This window comes from Sparus aurata, chromosome 10 (genome assembly GCF_900880675.1).
Source record: "Sparus aurata chromosome 10, fSpaAur1.1, whole genome shotgun sequence".
Lineage (NCBI taxonomy): Eukaryota > Metazoa > Chordata > Actinopteri > Spariformes > Sparidae > Sparus > Sparus aurata.
In genome coordinates, this window is record NC_044196.1 from 33,953,177 (window position 1) to 33,975,212 (window position 22,036).

General features: G+C 43.2%; 1 protein-coding gene across 4 annotated transcripts in view; it reads right to left on the reverse strand.

Moving 5' to 3' along the window:
* Window positions 1-2,435: 2,435 nt before the first annotated feature.
* Window positions 2,436-22,036, reverse strand: part of col25a1 (collagen type XXV alpha 1 chain) — a 150,596-nt gene continuing 130,995 nt past the window's right edge. Inside the window, exons 17-38 of one of the 4 annotated variants that reach the window (XM_030430921.1) lie at window positions 21,232-21,276; window positions 19,393-19,455; window positions 18,119-18,187; window positions 17,226-17,270; window positions 16,717-16,761; window positions 16,263-16,340; window positions 15,816-15,839; window positions 14,444-14,488; window positions 14,265-14,309; window positions 13,238-13,318; window positions 13,068-13,130; window positions 12,876-12,926; window positions 12,496-12,522; window positions 11,730-11,810; window positions 11,333-11,368; window positions 10,216-10,269; window positions 9,143-9,196; window positions 8,630-8,656; window positions 8,266-8,319; window positions 6,363-6,449; window positions 4,442-4,480; window positions 2,436-2,952 (exon numbers count right to left, since the gene is read on the reverse strand). In XM_030430921.1, coding sequence (XP_030286781.1) covers window positions 2,950-2,952; window positions 4,442-4,480; window positions 6,363-6,449; window positions 8,266-8,319; window positions 8,630-8,656; window positions 9,143-9,196; window positions 10,216-10,269; window positions 11,333-11,368; window positions 11,730-11,810; window positions 12,496-12,522; window positions 12,876-12,926; window positions 13,068-13,130; window positions 13,238-13,318; window positions 14,265-14,309; window positions 14,444-14,488; window positions 15,816-15,839; window positions 16,263-16,340; window positions 16,717-16,761; window positions 17,226-17,270; window positions 18,119-18,187; window positions 19,393-19,455; window positions 21,232-21,276 — 1,116 coding nt within the window. In that variant the 3' untranslated portion in view covers window positions 2,436-2,949. Of the gene's footprint in view, window positions 2,953-4,441; window positions 4,481-5,939; window positions 6,018-6,362; window positions 6,450-8,265; window positions 8,320-8,629; window positions 8,657-9,142; window positions 9,197-10,215; window positions 10,270-11,332; window positions 11,369-11,729; window positions 11,811-12,495; window positions 12,523-12,875; window positions 12,927-13,067; window positions 13,131-13,237; window positions 13,319-14,264; window positions 14,310-14,443; window positions 14,489-15,815; window positions 15,840-16,262; window positions 16,341-16,716; window positions 16,762-17,225; window positions 17,271-18,118; window positions 18,188-19,392; window positions 19,456-21,231; window positions 21,277-22,036 lie in introns of all 4 variants that reach the window. The other 3 variants (XM_030430922.1, XM_030430923.1, XM_030430924.1) reach the window with 3 other exon arrangements.

Consider the following 22,036-nt stretch of genomic DNA (forward strand, 5'->3'; position numbering starts at 1 on the left):
TTGACTGTTACGTAGTTGCATTGGCTGGGCCCGTCAACATTCAGGCCATCAGTACTTTGTTGTCATAGTTCGCCTTTTTCGACACACGAAATTAAATAAAAAAGCAGATGTGTTCCGTTGTAAGGCCTATGAGCTGAAGTCAACGCACAGAGAAAAACGCACCGAGCGGTCTGTAGCTTGTAAATGTCCACCTTCCCCTCGCACCGCGCCGCTTTTTGCATAACTTTTTTTTTCCCCGCGACGCCACAATTCTTCATTAAAATCAACAGCGACACAGCGGAAACTGACATCGAAAACACGAGTGAAAGGAATGCTGTTTAGAACCACAATGCCTTCATTTAAGAAAATCATAGAAAAATAAATAATGTACCACTTAAAATACTGAGACAAATACACAAATATATGCACCAAAAAAAAAAAAACCTTTAAATTGTTACATACATAAAAATTAAAATAAAAATAAAAACCCAACAACAATAAAGAAACCTGTTGTGTAGTTCTTGCCACTGGTAGAGCGCATCAACTGAGCTGCTGTTGACCTGCTATCAGATAGCACCAATATAATCTATACAGATGTGCATCCATTTCTTTAGAACGGCGAGATGAGCTGTACAATCGGACAGAAACCGCGCGGGAACGAGTCGTCTTCCATCCGCCTGTGGTTGCTGCTACATCACAACAAAATGTTGGTTTTTCACGTCAATCATTCATGCATATTTCTAACGTCAAAGAAAAAGAAGAATCGCCTCGCAGAGCACCGACTGCGACCGAAAGGCAATTAGAATATAAGAAACGTGAAGATGTGAATAAACTACGGCGACCTGCTGCTCCACTTTCTTTTGCTCCATCTGATATGGAATGTGACATAACTGGCCGAGTCAGACTGTGGTGTGTTAGTCAATTTGAGCTTTTGTTGCACTGTAACACGTTTTCTGGATGTTTAAGACGAGAAACGAGGCGTAAAGAAAACAAGTGTAATGCAACTGTTTAAAGGAGCACTGTGGAGTTCTGGGGGAAGACATTTTACATTTTTATTCCTAAACAAACTAAGTAAACAAACTGAAACAACAATTTCTTACTGTTTTGCTTTGTTCATATGTGGCGGACCCTGCCATCTCTCTAGATTCAAACACTTGTTCTCCTCTGAGAACAGCTTGTTTATTCAGTTATGCCAAACATAAATATTTCTGAGTTTCTATTATTGCCTCATTAATATCGTAAACATTTAAATCACGAGTTTGAATTTCTTCTCCAGAACTACACGGTGCCCCTTTAATCTGTAAAACTGGATGTTCAGCGCCTGATACACTCGCTCAAACCAATGCTTAGCTTCAATGTTTAAGAAATCCATGAGTAATAAAGTGTGTACATGCAGTGAACTGACGACACTGTACAATAAACATCCTGCACGAGGAGTCCAGAATCAACAAGTAGCATATTTGTGACAACGCTGCGCCGACAGTGAGCTTCTTCATAAACCACGAGCAGCATCACAGTGGTGATGGATGCACTCTCTCTGTGAAGCTACGTGCTATTTCAACATCCTGTAAAAAATAAACACTTCATATGAAAAACAGTGCGCAATGTGTGTCTTTTTTCTTCGAAAGCTTACCCATCTGAAACAAACAGCATTCCAATAATTCAAAAGATGATAATAAAGTCGTACATTTCTGATAAAGGAATGAATAAAAGCTTGAGGCACCAAAGGCTATTATACACAAAATATAAACAATGTTAAAGAATGCCGGCAAAAACAAAATAAAGAAGGAAATAAAAAGAATAAAAACATGACTGCATTCTGTTGACGCTCTCAGTAGACCTGCAGGAGGCGGTGCCTGTCAGGAGAGGCGGAGCTCCAGGTGATGGAGCTCGTGGAGACGCTCCTGCAGAATCCACTCCGTGCTCAGAGGGAAGGTCGGAGGTGGGGGATCCCCGAGCAGGCCTGTCCCACCTCCAATCCACGTGAGCCTCATTTGTTTTCCCGTCAGTGCAGCGAGCCCGCTAACTTCTCCCTCTCGTGTCCGGGGAGGCGTGTGGCTGTTGGTGGGTCGGGGGCGCCACGCTTGACCATGATGATGATGATGATGATGATGATGCTCAGCAGCATGAGTGCAACAAGTGACCACCCGCTGATATCATACCCTCTTGCAAGGCAACACCAAAATAAAGCAACAATAACCAACAGCTTTACTCTCTGGGGGGGTTTCAGGCTACCAGCCACGGCGTGACTCCCTTGGGAAGATTAAAGGAAAGCAAAACATTACTAATTCAGAGCTCTGGATTCTGGTTGTTGTTTGATTCATGTTAGTGTTGTTTTTCTTTTTCTGCAGAAGCCATGACGCAACCACAAAACAGTGACACGTATGTACAATACATATAAATATAGTTTCAGTATACTACTCATGCTTTTGCAGGGTCGGGGGTGCAATGTTCTGTTCGGCACGGTCTTTTTTCTTTCTCTTTTTTTTTTTTAGTCTTTTAGAAAATGGCGCCGCATGAATGGAGTGGTGAGCTTGTTGAGACGAGACAACACAGAACACCTAGCGTTTTGGTGTTAGAGAGCCAGTCCAGATCCTCCTCCTCCTCCTCCTCCTCCTCCTCCTCCTCTCCACGTCCTCCCCCTGTGAATCTGGCCGGGGCTGCGACGCTCCAGTCTGAGCCATGCAGAGACTGCAGAGACAAGTTCTGCCGCCGGCCGGCCGGCCGAGGATCTGAACTCCACCACGATGTGGATGTGAGAGAGCGGCACACACACGTTTTGTTTTTTTTGTTTTCCACACGGTGATGTGAGTAGAAGCAGCTTGGGGACGGTTATCTCTTTTTTTTTTGTATCATCGTACACATAGACTTCTTTTCTTTTAGATTTTTTTTTTTTAATCCATTAAAAAAACTATAAATACCATAAAAGAAGCATTATTTACAAACTCCATGCGTTTCAGGTTAGAGCGATCACTGCAAGAAAAAACACAGGAGAGAGAAAGACATGAGGATGGACGTGTTTCACAGTGTTTCACAGTGTTTCACGGCTGCAGATGTACAGTCTGGTTCAACACGTGTTACGACTTACTGAACAGGAAACATGCAAACACAGAGCAGCTGAAACCAACATGAAGAACACTGACATGGAGGGAACAAAATAGTGTCCAGAGTAACTGAGTCACGACCCAAAACAACAGCTTTGATTCACTTTTACAAACATAAATGCAAATTAATGATATGGTCACTTCACTGTAGCTTTAAAGGGGCAGTTCACATTAAAATAAAGGTGCTTTTTATCCCTCTGGATTGTTTCGGTGTGAGTTTTGGAGATATCAGCCTTCTCTCCTATATACCTTGGTACGGGATTACGTAATCAGGATACAATAAAAAGTTAACTGTATTCTGGTAAAGTTACAGAACAAAAAAACGATGCAATCAGATTACAGATACATTCAGTAAAAAGAGTCCAAACTGGACGGGACTACATTCAAATGTGATGCATTTCTGCACATTTCTTGCTCTTTTAACAGAGCTCAACAGTGAGGTTCCGGAAGTGAAAATGCCATTCATATTCTGCATATAGATTTTGATTATTGGCCATAATGTCGTAACCATCCAAAGTAGACTCACCACGAGTTACCAGACTGTCAAACGATGATATATGATCCTGTAGAAGTTACAAGTCCGTATGATATCATTCTTGTTTTGAGAAAAACATGTTTTATTCGCGATGTCATGGAGAATCACTACACTACCCACAATCCTATAGTGTAACAGCGACGTCTCTGATTGGTGGAGCTTGCTGTTACCATGGAAATGTTTACCAAACCCGCAAATTTCATGTTAGCTAGTTACTGCTAACACTGAACTCTACGATGGTTTCCCACAGAGCGACCATGATTTCACCTTCTGACCTGCTGCGTTCATTTAGTGATGAGGAGAGTTTATTAAGGGTTCAGCCCAACATGAAATTTTGCGGGTTCGGTAAACATTTCCATGGTAACAGCGAGCTCCACCAATCAGAGACGTCGCTGTTACATTTGCAATGGTTTATGGGATGAGTAGTTGCTTTACTCTTAAGGTAATTATGTACACAGTCTTGTACCTTTGCTTTTTTCTCAGTTTTCCAACATTTTTTTTGCGCCCAATTAAATGTATTATGGTCACGATTCATCTCCTAGCTGATTGGCCCAAAACTCTTTATATAAGGATTTTATGAAACGTCAATGGAGTAAATGAATGGCAAATTCACTTCCAGAACCAGAGCCGTTAAAAAAGTGGGCGGTCACTGTTGAGCTCTATAAGTGAAAAACATTAGAAAATTATAATTATCTCAATATTAATAATCAGAACTGAAAAAAGGGGATCAGTATGTTTCTATGATGGACATGGCCTTTCACATTTTGTTCCCTCACACTGACACTGAACTGTGTCTCAGCACTCAGTTACACACTCGTCTTACCTTCTGCCAGCAACCAGGCATTGGTAATCCATCTGGGCCCTGTTGAGAGGAGAGCAGCGGGGAAGAAGAACAACCATGAGGACTGAAACTTGTTGTTAAAGGAACAACAGAACACACAACAAAATGCAGCGTTTTGGATTTTCATGACAGAAATGTATAATCCCAAATAACAGAATCAAGTCAGGAGTGATCAGAAAGCTTCACTTAAAGGTGCAGTACGTCACTTTTTGAAAGAATACTAGTCATAATGTAGTCTCATCCCTGCATAACTCAAAATACAAGATACAAAAATATAAATATATGACTTTAAAGTTCATCTAAAGGTCTTGCAAGCTGCTAGAGGTCTGCAAAAAGTTACATGATGCACCTTTAACCACATGAATTAAACCATGTCTTTTGTTTTTTTAACGGTGATTACAAACTATAACTAACTATAGTGATTACTGTACATGCTCTTAACCTGCTTCATCCTGAAGACACAACAAACTGTGAATATGAAGCCAATGATCAGATTTGAATCAAACTTGACACTAAAACACTTTGTTTCTGAGCGTTTTCATAAATTCACAAAACATCCCGTCTTATGAGAGCTGCAGGAGTCTCATTCATGCACATAATACACAGCAAATGATAAAGTAGCTCATGCACATTGATATGTTGATGATCCCACTCTCTGATTTTACTATAGTTGCCCCCAAAGTTTGAGATTCAACACACTATAACAGAATCAGGGAGTTGTTCTCAAAGTGAAGATATCGAGCTGGTTTCAGTGCGTGAATGTCGATGTGATTCAATGAGATGACACGCGTGATACATGAGTGTTTTCTGTCTTAATGTGTACACAAAGGCATCCAGAGTTAGTGGTACAGCCTAACACGTCTAAAACTTCACTGCATTGTTTCAGAAGCAAACAGCATCATAGAAAACATGAAAACAACACAAAAAAAACAGTCAGGTTCTCGTCTTGGATCGTTCCGGAGCAGCAACCAGTTTGATCTGTTGATTTTCCTCTTTGTGTCGCGGTCTGGCCCAATTGGTACAAAGGGGGGAAAGGGTGGAGTTAACAGAGTAGAGGAGGGGTCCGTGTGCTGGTAGCGGGGGGGCATCAGTAAAGTGTTAGCGTCAGGTTAAAAAGGTAACTGGGTCCATGGAGGAATCAGCTGGAAGGACGCAGGATTTAATCTTGCTCTCAGTTTTAATCAAGGAAATGGAAGGATTCAGTTAGAGGGAGAGATTTAAGCATCGATTACATCAATAATCACTACGTTTATTTGTATGTTTCACCTGTGATGTATGATCTAAAAGAGGCTGCTTGCGGTCAGGAAGTTAGTGAGGTATCTATGTTGGTGTGTGATGTGCTCATAAATGGAAAATGTAGTTGTGATTAAAATAAGGTGTTCATGGTTCTCAGGCTCTCATGCACGGCTGGCTTTCAGTGATGGCTGGAGGTGAGCGGCATGCATGGGTAAGAGGTGGAGGAAGAAGAGAAATACTGTACCAATTGGCATGGGGCATCCAGCCCGTCCAGACCTGGCTGCCCTGGTTCCCCCTTTTCACCCTTAAATCCCCGGAAACCCTGTTTGCAAAGATGACCTAGGAGTGTTACTGGGAGAGAGGTGGACGACCCTTAACCCCCCGCGTCCGTCCGCTACGACGGGCGCGAGGGGCGGGGACGAAGGAGGAGCGGCCCTGTGAGCTGGCTGATACCACGATCCAGCCGAAATTACATGTTTTTCAGCAGTTAATGGCGTGTTTTTGTGCCTGGACTGCAGAGTTAAAGGAGAGGAAGAGATTCTGTGATTCAGGCTGCTGTGGTCTGGTGGAAGCTGGGTATCTGTGTAGCCACAGGGCGCTCATCCTCGCCTGGGACGACTGCTCTACACGGCTGGGAGGAGATTTCCAGCTCACAGTTGGGACATACCAATGGGCAGGGTGCATCTAATCCAGGGGCACCCTGTTCTCCTTTCTCGCCCTTAGGCCCTTTTTTGCCCTTCTTTCCCTTCTCCCCCTGTGGATACAATGATTTGGTAAAGTTAACATCATTTTTTTGAACATTTGGGACAGCACTGCTATTAGGAGGGGAGTGATTAAAAAGTGAGGCTGCGGCCCACAAAGGAGAAAGAGACATGGTCGATGTTAGATAGGAGAGGATTCTGAAAACATTCCTCGGGACAGGAGGAGGACAAAAAAAGGGGAATAGTACAGGAGGAAGGAGTCAAAACAGAGCTCACTAAAAGGGGTGTCAAGGGCACGAAGGATGAGAAAGAGTAGCAGGGAAAAACCTCCAGACGGACACAATTAAATCTACTACACACTGGAAAACCGTCAAACTGTATCCATTCATGTTTGAGTTAGGCTGCATTCAGACCAGATCAGGACGTGTGGCGAGTACGCAGGTCTTCCCGTTCACTGCCGGTTCTGACTGCGGAGGCGTCGGCCGCAGCCAGTTCCAAAAACAAAAGCTGACTCAGCCTGTGGAGAGACGCACGTCTGTGTCACGCTGCAGCGTCAGCGGGTGAGCAGACTGGGCGTCAGTTTAAAATACATCCGTGGATGCTGATGATCACTGTAGGACCGGCGTGATTAATCTACTGTGGCGGTGGCGTGACTGCAGATGAGTATTTGTAGTGTATATGTGGCTGAATGCTACAGAGGGTTCTGTTTTATGCCTCAGATGAAAACAAACTTGAATAATCTGCCTTATGTCCTGGTTGTTTACTGTTACATTTAATCTGTCGTCGTGGACAAACGCTCACAGGTAGAAACAGCTTTCAGCAAACTGTGAGAGTGGTTAAAGTTAAAGCACCTCTCTGTGATGTGTCGCCGCACCACCCGATTCGGTCTGAATGCACCCCGTCTTCTAATGTCGACAAGGAATTAACAAATCAACAATAAAACAGCTCCAAATTCATGATTCTAAATATTATTCATATGGTTATCTGAAGTCTACGGAAGCCCTAAGAGGCAAGTTAGAAAAAATACTTTTCCCACAACCTTTTCCACGTGTGTGTGTGCATGCAAGTGTTTCAGAAAGTTATTAGTACTCATAACTCACAATTAAACGGCCTGTTCATAATATATTCACATTCACTGTTGCCAAGAGAAAAGAAACAGCACTAGGATCTGTTCTGTGTTGGTGAAAACAGATAGGATGTACCGAGGAATAGGATACAGTTTTCTCTTTCTAATCAATAACAGAAAACACCTAAGAAACACACTGGAAGTGTTAGTAAGTGTGGGAACGTACAGATTTAGCACTTAAAGTTATTAACTACTGTAAACACAAGCAGGGAGGAGTTATCAACAGGCTCGGGGACGTGTGGAGGGGAAATGTTTCAGGTGTATGTTCATGCATGGAAACAACAGAAATAGAAGGAACGTGAATTCTAAGAGCCTGTTGTCAATGGACTTGATCGGTCTAAGATGTCGAGAATCGCTCACTCGATGCCTCGCAGTGAGATCTGACTCGTGATTTGGAGAAATGAGATGGAAAATCATTTAAAAGTGGAGAACACAAGCTGGACTGAGTGGACTGAGGATGGTATTTATGCAGAGGAGTTGTTACTCACTTATTTATTTAAAACTAATTGAGTACATTCTTTGAGAAAGTAGAGAAATGCTACAAAACAGACTTAAATTAAGATAAAAGTCCTTCCAACAACCACATACTCTGTCTTTACCCAGTGATTTTAAACTGAGAAGGAAACGATTAAAAAGCAGCAACACAAAACACGTCCACGTTATATTTCCTATCGCTGTCCATTGACATCAGTCCTCTGTTAGGTTAAAGGGTTGACACGCCAGAGTTTCCTCTCTACATCTACCTTTTCGCCTCTTTCCCCAACGTCGCCTGTCTCCCCCTTTAAGCCCGGCAACCCCTGCAAAAGCACAGCTCCACTTAAATACTAGTCGCTGTGCAAAGACACGAGAGCGTGTTCTGACAGAGCTGAAGAAAACACATCAGAATTTGAAAAAAGAAAGGAAAGCTGAGAGGGTGAAAAGTCAGGTCCATTGAGAGGAAGCAAGAGAAAGTGGAGAGATGTGCAACAAGAAGAAAATCTTATAATAATTATCTTTTTCATCCGTTTCACGACTTTTCTTCTATACTTAACAGCTTTTCAGCCAACTACTCCCATAATGGAAGATGCTAATTGATTCTGAGAGAGAGAGAAAGCTGAGCAGACTTACATCCAGGCCCGGTGTTCCAGCAGCTCCCTGCAAGGACAGAACATCAGTTGTATCATCACTTAGATCAGAACATTTTCAATAGACTAGAGACAAAAATTATTAGAGACCATATTCAGTTTAAGAAGGGAAACTATGAAGGAATTTGTATTAATTCACACGTGTTAATCGTTTTTTTCTTGGCCTTTTATGAGCAGATTGTAACATGACATCTCTCTGTCTTTGTTTAAGTTGTTTAAAGGGGCAGTATGTAAGAATTTTAACTGAAATCATCAACAGGAAGTGAATAAATATGTTATCGGACATAACGATGCTCACAAATCTAGCAGTTCTGAACCACTAGCTGCACAGCTAGCTGGTCACTCTGGTGAAATGCTGCCCCCTAATTCTCACATATTGCACCTTTAATGATTTCTTTATGCACGTTCTCTCGTGCCTCATTTCAGTGCCTCTTTCCATTCTGCTAACAGAGAGCAACAGGAGCTAACATGAACGTAACATCCTCTTCATACTCACTGGCAGTCCGTAAGGTCCTCTCGGGCCTGGCTCGCCTTGTGCTCCTTTCTCACCCTGATAACAGAGGAATCACTGTTGCAGTCACGTGGTTTGTGCAGTATACACGTACTATTAAAGGGATATTCCGGTGTAGGTTTAATCAATGGTCTAACACACCGTAAACTGTGTTAGACTCCCTCTCGAGAGATCAAGTTAGCAGACCGCTAAGTTACGGAGTTTTATCAACCTCAGAAACGACCGCACGACAACAATACACTGCAGTAAATGGATCCAAATATAAACCGCCACCAAAAAGCCACAAATAATGCTCAGAACAGCACCAAACTTCAGCAACAGTACAAATAGGGTCTCAGCACATAGTCCGGGGCATTTAACCTCCGCTAGCTTAGCTGGATTTCTACTTGAAAGCTGACTAAATTTACCACTCTTCTGCAGCAGCTTCCTGTTGACGGGAAGTCCCGACGAGTCGATTACCGAGTGCAGTAGAGTTCCTTGGCTCATGGATAAAAATGTATGATTATGACTCCATGGAAAAGCAATCAAAGTTCATATGTGTCTTACCTGCTCGTTTATAACAGTTATTATCGAGAGCGGACAGGGAAAAGAACGGAATTGAGCATTTCTAACCGCACTCGGTAATCGACTCGTCGGGACTTCCCCGACCTGGAAGCTGATGGAGGAGAGTTGAAATCTGTTTTTAGCTTCTCAATAGAAATCCAGCTAAGCTAGCGGAGGTTAGATGCCCCGGACTATGTGCTGAGACCCTATTTGTACTGTTGCTGAAGTTTGGTGCTGTTCTGAGCATTATTTGTGGCTTTTTGGTGGCGGTTTATATTTGGATCCATTTACTGCAGTGTATTGTTGTCGTGCGGTCGTTGCTGAGGTTGATAAAACTCCGTAAATTAGCGGTCTGCTAACTTGATCTCTCGAGAGGGAGTCTAACACAGTTTCACGGTGTGTTAGACCATGGATTAAACTTACACCGGAATATCCCTTTAAATGAGCCAACGCTAAAAACACCTAAAATCTAAGTTAAAACATCAGGTATGGAAAAAAATTAAATGTCAACTCACTATGTCGCCCTTCGGCCCGGCTGGACCAGCGAGACCTGGAGGCCCATCCATGCCCTACAAAGAGTAGCAGCATCAAGGTGAGTTTAAATCACTGGACTACTGCACGTTTTTCAAAATAAGACAAAACAGATAACAGATAGGAAGCAGAAAAGAAATAATAATTCATGTTTAGCATCCACCTTTGGACTCCCATCTGGTTTGACCTACAGCCAGCACACAGAGCTGCTGCTAGTACACGTGCATAGGCCACAAGGACGTTTACAACACTGCTGACAGTTAATGTATGAGTGTGTGTTAATGCTGAGTTAATGCAACACGGGACAAAACGAGAGCCTTGAAAAAAAAAAAAAAGCCTGCTGACACAGCGTTCTGTATGGTCGCTATCCTGAGAACTTCAACGCAGCGTGGCTTAATTCAACTCACGACTAGGGGTGGGCAAAAATATCGATACGGCAATATATCGCGATACTTTGCCGCCCAATACAATATCAATTTTTCAACTCCTAATATCGATATATCGCCGAAGAGCGACTCTGCTGTGCGGCGGGTGTATTTCTGTAGTAGAGAGAGTGGCTGAGGTCTTTGCAAAATGGATGGCAAGTTAACAACGCCTCCGCAATTTAAAGTTGACGTTTGGAAGCACTTTGGCTTCAAAGTTAAGAGAGATAGCAAGAACAACGAGCTGGACAAAGAGAATATTACTGCCCGGAAATTTTATGGGAATTAATAAAATGGAGAGGCTGTTTTGAAGGAAATCATTTTGACACAATTTGTCCTCTGATCAATATCATCTGATGTACATATACAGGTACTTGTGTTTTCATCTTTATTTATATCGTAATATCGTGATATCGTGATACGTATCGTATCGTGACCAAAGTATCGTGATACGTATCGTATCGTGAGGTTCTTGCCAATACCCACCCCTACTCACGACACTGATAAGATAAGATGTAAACATCCAACAAAAGCTTGTATACGTCTCTCTTGAGTCACAGTGAAATACAATAAAATGGGATGATGGTGGGAAAGTATTTGAGGGGAAAGAGAGACTGCATGGAGGGAGAGAAGTAGGCAGAAGTTGGGTGGTGAAGCCTCTCGGTCACATGACACTCACCCTAATTCCGGGCTTGCCGTCCAAGCCGGAGGCTCCCTGTGTGGTTATGGAGGTATGAGTGACATGAACAAGGCGGGATTAGTACCAGATGAACACTGTTATTAGGACAGGTTGATGGCAGGGTTTACAACAACTAAATTACACTGTGTGTTACAGGGAGCTCAGCCCAGGCACATGGAGATGAGGACAGAAGATGGAGGAGGCCGTATAGACACACGCACACACACACACATACAGACGCACACACAACGCATACACTCAGAATGTGTGCACTGATGCACGACAGGAAGTTTAACAGGTCTAAACATAGAAAATGAGAGATTTCTATAAATGTCTGAGGAAATAAAGGACAGGGCTTCGTGGCTGGAGATATCCCATGATGCACGGCTGTACTCACGGGGAGACCCAGGGGTCCGCGGTCCCCTTTGTGTCCTGGTTCTCCTCGAATGCCCTTCACACCGTGCAAACCGGGTTCCCCCTGGAAAAAAATGAAAGAAGCAGGGAAGTGAACAAATATGACCAAAGAATCAAAGTTATCAAAGGGTTGGTAGATTGTTCTAGAAGCGTGATATTTATAGAAAATCATCAATTGATTGTGAACTAACTTTCTTCAGAATTGTTCACCGTGACTGAAAATGGAGTAAGTGGAAGTCTAAAAGTAGCAGTACCACTTTCTCCTGACATCCCTCCAACATGCCATCAACCCCTTTTGTGTCTCGTAATAAACACACCTCCAGACTTCACCGCTGCTTTGTGTCTGTAAACCAAAGTAAGCTCCTGTAATTGTTCATGTCTGCATCTGGATGAGCACGTGCAGGCTGTTAAACCAAACGATGCTCAGATGCGGCTGCGATGGAAAAATCCCATCTAGAGACTGATTAAAACTTCACGAGGAGCACTTGCCGTCAGTTTCAGAGTCTAATAATCGGTGTCTTAACACTCTTCTAAAGGTTCTTGTACTTTAAGATTAATACTGAAATGTTTAACTTTCACAGCTGTATAAACACATTTCCAAATATTTAACTGGAGGGCTTCAAATGTCGTTAACTCTTTAAACAACATTAACAAAATAACTGTATAAAATTGCCTGTGTTTGAGTGAATACAGTCAAAAACACTGAATGTTCAGTGTCATCATGCATGTGAATGATTACTGAGACTCACCTTGGGTCCAGGGAAACCATGGGGGCCCTGAAAACATGAAAACAATATTCATTTGTGGCTGGTCTCACGATGAACTACCTTTATTGCTTCATTTAAGTAAACCAAGCCTTTTTTAATCTGTCCTTCCTCCTTTAATCTGTCCACAGCGCTGTAAATGCTTTGTGTGAAGCCGTGATTAATTCTAATGCTAATAATGTTGTACTATGAACGGGTTGGACTTGTTTGCTGGAGGCAGGAGAGTTGTGTTGAGTGTTGACACATTATGCGGCGCCTCATTACATTACAATCAGTTATTCAGAGTCAATATTGTGTGCAAATGTTCATGAGTGGTGTGACGTGATTAATTAGGTTTTGTGACATGAGGTTTTGGAAGCACTCACCATGGGTCCTGGGGGTCCGTGGGGCCCTGGTGGTCCTGGAGCACCGCTGATCTGCAACAGATTAAACACAGATCTTGTTTTACTACAAGTGTTTCAGCTGCAGTTCATATTACCAGTGTCAACGTTTGCAGTGAACAGCATCTTGAGTGTGTTTATGGAGTCATAATATTCAGTGCCTCGAATGTGACTTACTGAGGGACCTTGAGCACCTGGTAGACCTGAATCTCCCTTGTCCCCTTTGAACCCGTTGACACCCTGAGGAGCAAAAGATTCATGAGACATGTGTGGGTTATCGTAAGTGTTATCATGACCATCAACAATGATTTCTCAGAATCTAAGATACTATATACGTGGATTCTTACAGGAAGGCCAGGTAAACCAGTCGTCCCTTTATCTCCTGAAGCTCCGGGCATTCCCATGTCTCCTTTGGAACCCTTGTAGCCCTGAAAGTGGAGAGTCACACAGAAGGTTAGAGGCTGAGGGTTACAGTAGAGTTGTGACATCACAACCTTACAGTAGAGACTCACAAGGCAGCATCATCTGCGTACGTACTAAGATACTCCCTCTTCTCTGGAAACCCACTGACCTGCTGGACTCTTTAGCAAATAATATGAATTCATCAAATCAGGACAGCTTCCAATGAAAACTCTGTGACCAATATATCTACTCAAACACCGGGGTGAACGGCGTGAAAGGCAGATGAAAAATAAGTATAACAGAGTAAGAATTGCGTCTTCAAGCTTTCCGGAGGCTCGATGAACAAACTGCATGACGCTCATGAGGCGCTGGACTGCAACAAGCAGCGTCACACTGCTACTTAGAGGTGGGTGCAATGCATCGATGCACGATTTGGCATCGATTAATTAACGTTGATGCTTTGCCACAAGACTGGAACAAAAAACACGTAACCGGATTGTTTAGAGAGTGGGACCACAACAAACGAAGCAGTAACGTTAGTTTCTTTGTGAAATGGCAACAGCTTTAGCTGCCCCCAAAGAGCGGCCGATTCTCTCGCCACCCGATTTGGATTTTATGAGGGAGCAAACAAGACAACTGACGGGACCTACGCGATTCGCTGTTTTCAGTGTTTTCCACCAATAGAGGGGGCTCTCGTGCAAGTGGAGCTTTCCCTGGTCAAAGTTAAGTAGGTCAAAGTAAAAAAAAAGCATTAAAAATCACAATAATCAAAGAATTGTGGCGCCAATAATCGAATCGAATCGACAATCGTTATAATCGAAGAATCGTAGCTCCCATAATCGAAATCGAATCGAATCGTGAGGTGCCCTTGTTGGAACACCCCGACTGCTAGTGGACCAAAGCTGTTTTTGCTTATGTGAATTTTTGGCATGAGTACAATTGCAGATGTTTTTAGCATGATGATGAACTTACTCTTTCACCATCGAGTCCAGGCAGACCAGGCATACCACGATCCCCCTGAGAGAGGAGAGGAAGACCAACATGTTAAAAACGCAGCTGTCGCCTGTTGTGTTCTCCAGTTGTTGGACAGTAAAACATTATTTTGTTGGGTTTATAAAGTCAACTTTGCACATGTAAATGAATATGTTTACCTTTGTGCCCTGCGGTCCCATTGGCCCTTGAGGTCCAGGAGGACCCTGAACACAAGAGAGATCCAGGAGGAGAATTAAGATTTCTACTCAACGGACTAAAAACACTTCTGAGTGGGATTAATCAACTCAATATAAATGTGTGGATTAAATAATCTGAGTTATCCATCACAGTGGCATGACTTGCAAACAGCACATAAATGTTAGAAATCCGTTATGAATTATGATGCTCAACTGAAAGACACATGCCAAAGTCAATATTCTCATTTTAAGAGATGTGTGGTGCATATTTTGATAATGATCACGTTGGATTCAAAGCATCAGTTTCAAAGAAATTGAGCTTAAAGATTTAGTGTTTTCTTCTGGAATACTGCAGCCAGAGTGGCAGCCTGCGATAAAACATACAGCGAGTAGAAGAAAACTTTAAAGGTGCGATATGTAAGAATTAGCCACCACCCAAATTCATACCCCCGCATGAAGACATATGTATAAAATATCAGCTAACAGTAACAGCTAACTGCGGCTAACTGTAGCTGCCAGTAATTAGCTCAGTTAGCCTCGCAGTTAGTGGTACAATACATAATGTCAAAACTCTCATTTCTTACCATTCTGTTAATGTTTGAAACTAAAATTCGTACACATCGCACCTTTAAAAACATGTTAATTGATTTTGAGTGAACAAGGATTATTCGTCAAAAGAAATAAAATAAAATGTTCAGTATATATGAAGCTAAACATGCTAATCCTATGTTATATACATGTTGCTTTAATCACTCTGTTATAAAAACGTCTTACTTCAGAGACACTTTTAATACTTATGTACATGTTATGTCAGATACTTTCAGACTTTTACTGGAGTAATAATAACGTGATGGCGATGAACATTTATAACTGGGTGAGTTTTGGAAAACCCCTTCTCAGAGGTGGTTTAAAGCAACATTATGTAACTTTTTGACCTTAAAATAAAAGCTTCAAATTCACGTGGATGGCACAAGTGTCGTGTCGTAGGATGAATGGTGTCTCTGCCCGCCGTCACTTGTTTCTGCACTACGTAACTTCAGTGAGAGGGCAGAATCACCGCAACCTCACATTGCATCTCACTGGGCCAATTTCTACAGAATGTTGCTTTAAAAAGGGATGTTTTACTGACATTCAGGAGACGACCGACAACTCAGGCAGCCCGTCAGTCACACAGAAGCATCAACGCAGCCTCATTCGCTGTTAAACAAACATGTCGCCGGCTGATGGAGCACAAATACAACAAGGCGGTCGGGGGGGAACCGAGGTGGGGACTGGGTCGGGCCCATGCGAGGACGAAGATGAATCACTTGTGCAGACGACACAAGAGTACACAGAATACACAGAGCTGAATTACCGTTACTGTTATAGTGGTAATCTTCTGCAGTGGGCCGAAGGAGTGGAAACAGGGAGGAGGTGAGAGATAAGATTGCAGAGGTCACACAGAGAGGAAACCTTTGTGTCAGCACATTTTGACACACCCTCATAATTAGGTATTAATTAAAGAATGGTGACAGATGTGAGCCTTTCATCTGTAGAGGACGAACCCTGAACAGCGTTAATATAAGGAAGACATTTCATATTTAGAAATAGGTATTTGAACCATGAGGCAGGTCTATCACACTCCAAACATGGCAGATTCACTCAGTTTATAGTAGATTTTAAACCAGAATATGTCAGAATACAGCACTATTAACATCCTTATCTTTTATAAAACATGTGAGTGTGAGGTGTCACCGGGCCTCTTGTAAAGGAAGGTGTTTCTGAAGCAGCGAACAATGTTGAGTTAAGTTACAACTCTGACCTGTAAAGCCTCCTGAATGTTTCCGTTGTAGTCGATGATTTCAGTGGCTCCCTGGTCTCCTTTCTGCCCGGGGGGCCCCTGCACATCAATGACATCCAGAAAACACATTTTAAACATGTGGTGTCGGAAGAGGGAAAACACAGAATTTCATCCATCTAGCACTGATTGACTGATTCTAAAGAATTAGGTTTTTGAAATGAAAAGAAGTGTGGAAATGGAATTGGACGAAGGGAGTTTGACTGAGTTTGATCATCGTGCCTCCTTTCCTAAAGCTGCTGAGGTCGGACTGCTGCCCCCTGGTGGTAGTCAGACGTTTACTACACTAATAATAAGTGCCAGCAGCGTGCATGTCATGGGGAATTTAAGTTTTGAAAGTTTCTCAGCATGCAGCATGAAGAAATCAGTCACAAATGGGGATATTGAGGAGTTTATCTTAGTTAATATAACTGCTTACCCTCGGGCCGACGAGTCCCAGGTCTCCTTTGTCTCCAGTCTCCCCCTGATGTGAGAAAACAAACATAATTACCTTCTAATAATATCAAAACAACATTATAACAGCCTCAGGTAATTTTACATACAGTATAATTCCACACGTACATGATTATTGTGGTTCAACAAGCTCAAAGTATGAGCGTGTAACAGTACTGCTGGAAAATAATTAACCTTTATATCATCTGCTTTATTTTAAAGGACAGCCATTTAAATAAACTGGAGAAACCTGCCGTAAAAATACAGCAACACCAATAATAATCAGTGTGAGGATGATTTATTCTTCTCTCACGTCTGCAGCGATGCAGGTTCACACACGCTCACTGTTTTTCATACAGAAGTGACTAAAACAACAGGAAACCTCAAATGGAGGAAATCCAAGATCTGGATCACCTGCAAAAGTCTCATTAGAGGAAGAGAGTTAATTAAGACGCTGTGTTCTGCAGATTTAAAAGAAAACATAGCCGCGCTCACCTTTGACCCTTTGGAACCAGGTGCACCGGCCTCTCCTTGTGAGCCCTGCCATCGGCACCAAAACAAAGCAAAGAGTCGTGATTTGAGGGACACTATAAAAATAATTGCTGAGCACTTGAGACGTAAACACAAATCGAAAAAGAAAATAAAGCAAACCGTCTTAATGGGTTCAAGCAGATCCTTCATAAAAAATTCAATGCATTTATATTTCTCAGAGGAAATATCACGAGCTGCTCCGGAGGGAGCGACACAGTCAGCCGCACTCAAACAAGCAGCTTTTAATGTGACATAACTGCCGAGCGGTGCAGGAAGTGTTTATTTGAACTCTGGCGTTGATAAAGCAGAGTTCACTTTGGGGGTTTCCAGTAGGATGTGGAGCAGATCTGTGGCTCGGCTGAGTTTAGACTGGAGCGTCAGCTACCTGCCAGACATAAACAGTGGTCGACTCATTTAAACCCAGTTTACTTTACACACTCTCCTGGGAGAGCCTTCAACTTATTACAAGGCTGCGGTGGTTCAGCCGGCTCTCTTTGTTAACATCTCTGAATAGCTGATGCACTGAATGAGGATGCTCTCTCCTCTCAGCTCTCTGTAACGTGTGCTTGAATGATCGAGGCTCTAGATGGCAGCAGAAGTCTTTGACGAACACGGGCAAAAAAGTCTTCAGTGAACAAGCAGTGACACCCTGCTGAATGATCCGGCTCGTTTTCATTCATATGTGTGTGCAGACATGCTCGTAAAGGTGCAATACGTACGAAAAAACATAAAAAATTCCTACACAATGCAGCTGAGACGACAGCAGCTACAGTTAGCATGACGTAGAGGTTACTCTGCTGATATTCCACCTCCGATGTGTTCAAACTCAACAGGTATTACACCTTTAGATAACTCACCTTCGGGCCAATGGGTCCGAGTTCTCCTCTTTCACCCTTTCCTGGGGGCCCGTGGTCGCCTCTCTCCCCCTGAACAGAAGAAGAAATCAAGTTATTGCTGTTCTCCTGCAAAATGTTTGAAATAAATGTGTGAGAACGCGTAACGAAGGTTCAGTTTCTCTCCAAACATCAGGTAAACACTTCACTCCCCCCGGACTTAAAGCAGTACTGACATGGAGGACATCCGCTACCCGTCTGATGCGTTCTGCTTACTCGACAGATTTACATAGTGAATCGTAGATATTCATGCTGACTCAACACGATCTGCTTCCTGATAGATTCTGACCCTCAACAAGGTTGAAATGCACAAAACCTTCAGCTGCAGCAGACGTCTGTGTTCAGCATTTACAGGAACATGCAAATTCTCAGTAGAGATGCATGAGTGTGCATTGACTGACGTCGTGGAGTGACTGTAGGCGGCCAGTAGAGGGCGATGTGGTATCACCCAGAGACTCTCTGCTACTCACTGCTGAGACTTCAAGCCAAGTGGGACACGAGCATTATTCAGCTGCGTTGAGTCGTTTAGGTTTCAGGTTTTCTCTCCAAATAATCGCTCACTAATGATAACTTAATGGCACGGACTCGAAAATAAACCTGTCAGAGCCTGAAGGCAGACACAAGGAAAACGCATCAGATGAGATAAGTGCTGCAACGCTCCTTCTTTCAGCTGATTTACACACTTAAATATATATCTTGGCTATCAATGCACTGCAAACAGCCCGATGCAAAATGCAAACGCTAACACCAGCTAGTCTGAGGTATCACGGCTGGCTCGTCGGTGTGATAATGTCTCGGCGAGGAGAAGCTCGTTCTGACACTTCCAGGTGACATTTTAAAGAAACAGAGGCTTAACAGAGTTTTGGGATGGAAAGAGAACAATCTTCATTGACTGTTTTCTTTGTTTTCATGACTTTGTTTAAATTTGGCGGACCCTGACACCTTTCTAGCTTCCATCAGTCTTCCCATTTTCCTCTGAGATAAATATTCCTGAGTTTGCATTACTACCTCATTAATATTGTGAATATCTCTCTAAATTTAAGAGGAATCAGAGCTGCTGTAAGTGATACTAATGGATAACAGCACCGTGAACCCAGAGGAAGCATCAGTGAGGAAAACACTGTGGATGTGATGAAAATCTGACAAAGGCTGCTGCAACTCACCGTCACAGACATGAAAAACTTCCACACATTGCGTCAAACAAGACACAAGCTGTGGAAGGACTGAAGTCACCTCACCTTCGTTCCTGGGAGTCCTGGAAGCCCCGGCTCTCCCTGGGGACCGAGGAATCCAGGCTCGCCCTAAAAACAGAAACAAGAAGGAAGAAAGAAATCAGCAAACGTTACTCAGTTTTCCACACGGGATTCTGGATGTAGCGCTGCGTCCACCCGCTGCTAACGAGCGATAAACACATACACAAGATGCATGGCCGGACATATTCAAAACGACAGGCATGCACACAAACACACACACTCAGGGACATGCATAAATCACACACAACACACACACACACACACACATAAATCATCAGCGGCTTGTTAATTCATCCCCTGGTTTCACGTCCATTAATGACTCCCTCTTATGAGCCTTAATAGACGTTACGACTGACCTTGTTAGGAGCTCATCAGAGCACGCCGAGGCTTTCTGCTTAAGTGTGTGCAAAAACCAGCTTCTCTGCCACTCCTGAAGAAGCCTGAACTTTTTTTTGCATTTGCACTTTCACTCACGAGGAGCGAGCTTCCAGCATGAGGCGCGATATTCAATTTGATTTATTACATTTGATTGCGAAAGAAGCTTTATTGGAGTGTATTTCTTCCCACCTATGGTAAGTTTCAACACGCTGGAAGCCTTTCGGAGAGGTAATGGACACTCGCCTTCTCAAGCGTTCAGACTTTGATTGGATAAAACAGCCAAGAATGCAGAGCGGAACAAAGTGCAAGCCGAGCTCAGAACCTGCCGGTGCCACGTTAGCAAAATATTGTTAGAATCCATCAAGCATTCAGGCCTCTTAAGTAAAAACAGGAGTATATAAAATGTAAAATGAAAGAGTTTTTTACAAGGCCAGCCCATTACAAGCACACAAGATGAGACAAACCAAACCCGCAGCAGGAACAAGCATCATCTCGTCACGCCCCTGTGAGCATTCCCTGCATTCACATGTTATATTTCAAGCTAATGATCCTGAGATACATCGAGGCGGTTGTTATTCTCCAGGCATAAAGATGGCAGTGAATTATAATCTGCCTTTGTGTGCGCCGAGTTCACCATCTGCTGCTCGTGTTTTATGATTCAGTAAAAAAAATAAAGCACCTTAAAGCGGCACTGCGAGGTTTCGGAGAAGTTCATACTCACAATTTTAACATTTTAAAGTATTAAATAGGTCATAATACAAATATTTTTCATTACTGGATAAACAAGCTGTTCTCAGAGGAAAATAACGTCCTCAGAAACTGTTTGAAGCTATAAATGGTGGCAGGGTCCGCCACATATAAACAAAGTAAAACACTATGAAACTGTGTCGTCCTTTAAGGTCAGCTTGTTTATTCAGTCAGTTAATCAGTCAATAAAGATCTTTCTCTCCTGATTTAAAGTTCTTCCCCAAAACGACACAGTGCACCTTTAACTAAAAGCACAAATCAAGCTTCCGATCATTAACAAGCTGCAGTTTTGACACATTTTGCCTCGAGTCTCCTGACGTCACTTCCAGGAGGAAGCCTGAAGTTGTTGCCAGGGATGCTTTCTCCCAAATCATTAAAACAGAGACCTCTACTCTATTCACAAACCGTCATGAGACAGTTGTCTTGCTGAGTTCTGGCAGGTTAAAAATCAAAAAGCGTTGACTTATTTGATCTCGTCAGTTTGCCTGAGCTCCTGAGTGTGAGCAGGTACTGCTGCTTCCTCTGCCGCTCGAGCAGGTGGAGGTAAGTAAAGCGAGGAAAAGCAAGATCTTGAGACCTCGATGTGTCACGCACGAGGCGGCCGAGCGTTGCTCTGCGCGCTGCTACAGATGGGCTGGAGGGGATGGACAGGGACAACACCGGGGGAATGACTGGTGACAAAAACAGCGAAGCATTTACCTTTATCCCTGGGAGTCCAGGCAGCCCTGGAAGTCCTGGCTCTCCCTACACAGGAAGAGTGTGACATGTTACAGCCGAGCCAAGCTAAGCTGGGTCGAGCCTCACTTGTAGGCTCTTCGGGGTTCTATCAGCCTTACACTTTATCTTCTATGTGTGTTTTCCCTGGCTATCTGTCCTGCTGTCCTGCTGTCCTGCTGTCCGTATGTTGACTGTCATTTGCTCGCAGTAAGCACTAGCAGAAGGCACTGCACATGCACTTTCAAACCAACACATGCAGCCATGGCTTGACGGCGTGATTAGTGCTTGTTATAACACTCAACCCTTCACAGAGTGCAGCGGAGTCTTATATTCTTTATGATTTTATTGGTTTGGGCAGGTGTGAAAAGTTCTGGTTTCTGGAAGAAACAACTGTCAGATACTTTGGATTAAAGTTGCAAAATCCGTTTGAGAGCGCTGCCGTGGCTTCAAGGTCGTTAGAGCTTGGCAGCGCTGGAAGCACAGAGTTGGCTTTTTTTTCTCCGTTTACCAAGGTCGGGTCATTGTCAAGTTGAGAGCTGCAGACTCCCATTACATGCAAGTTTGAGTAACGCGCAGACATTTTGATTCAACGGTGGAAAAATCAGAGGTCGAGTCCCTTGTGACGCCTCTGCGAGACTTTCAAAACAAAATCTCTGACTCTGGATAATTTAACGCTCTGTTAAGACCATTGTATTTATGGCATATGAAAAGAAATGATTAGCACCGCACGAGAATGATCAACTGGAATGGCACTCTGGGGATCAGAGAGAGGGCTGTAAATTTCCAT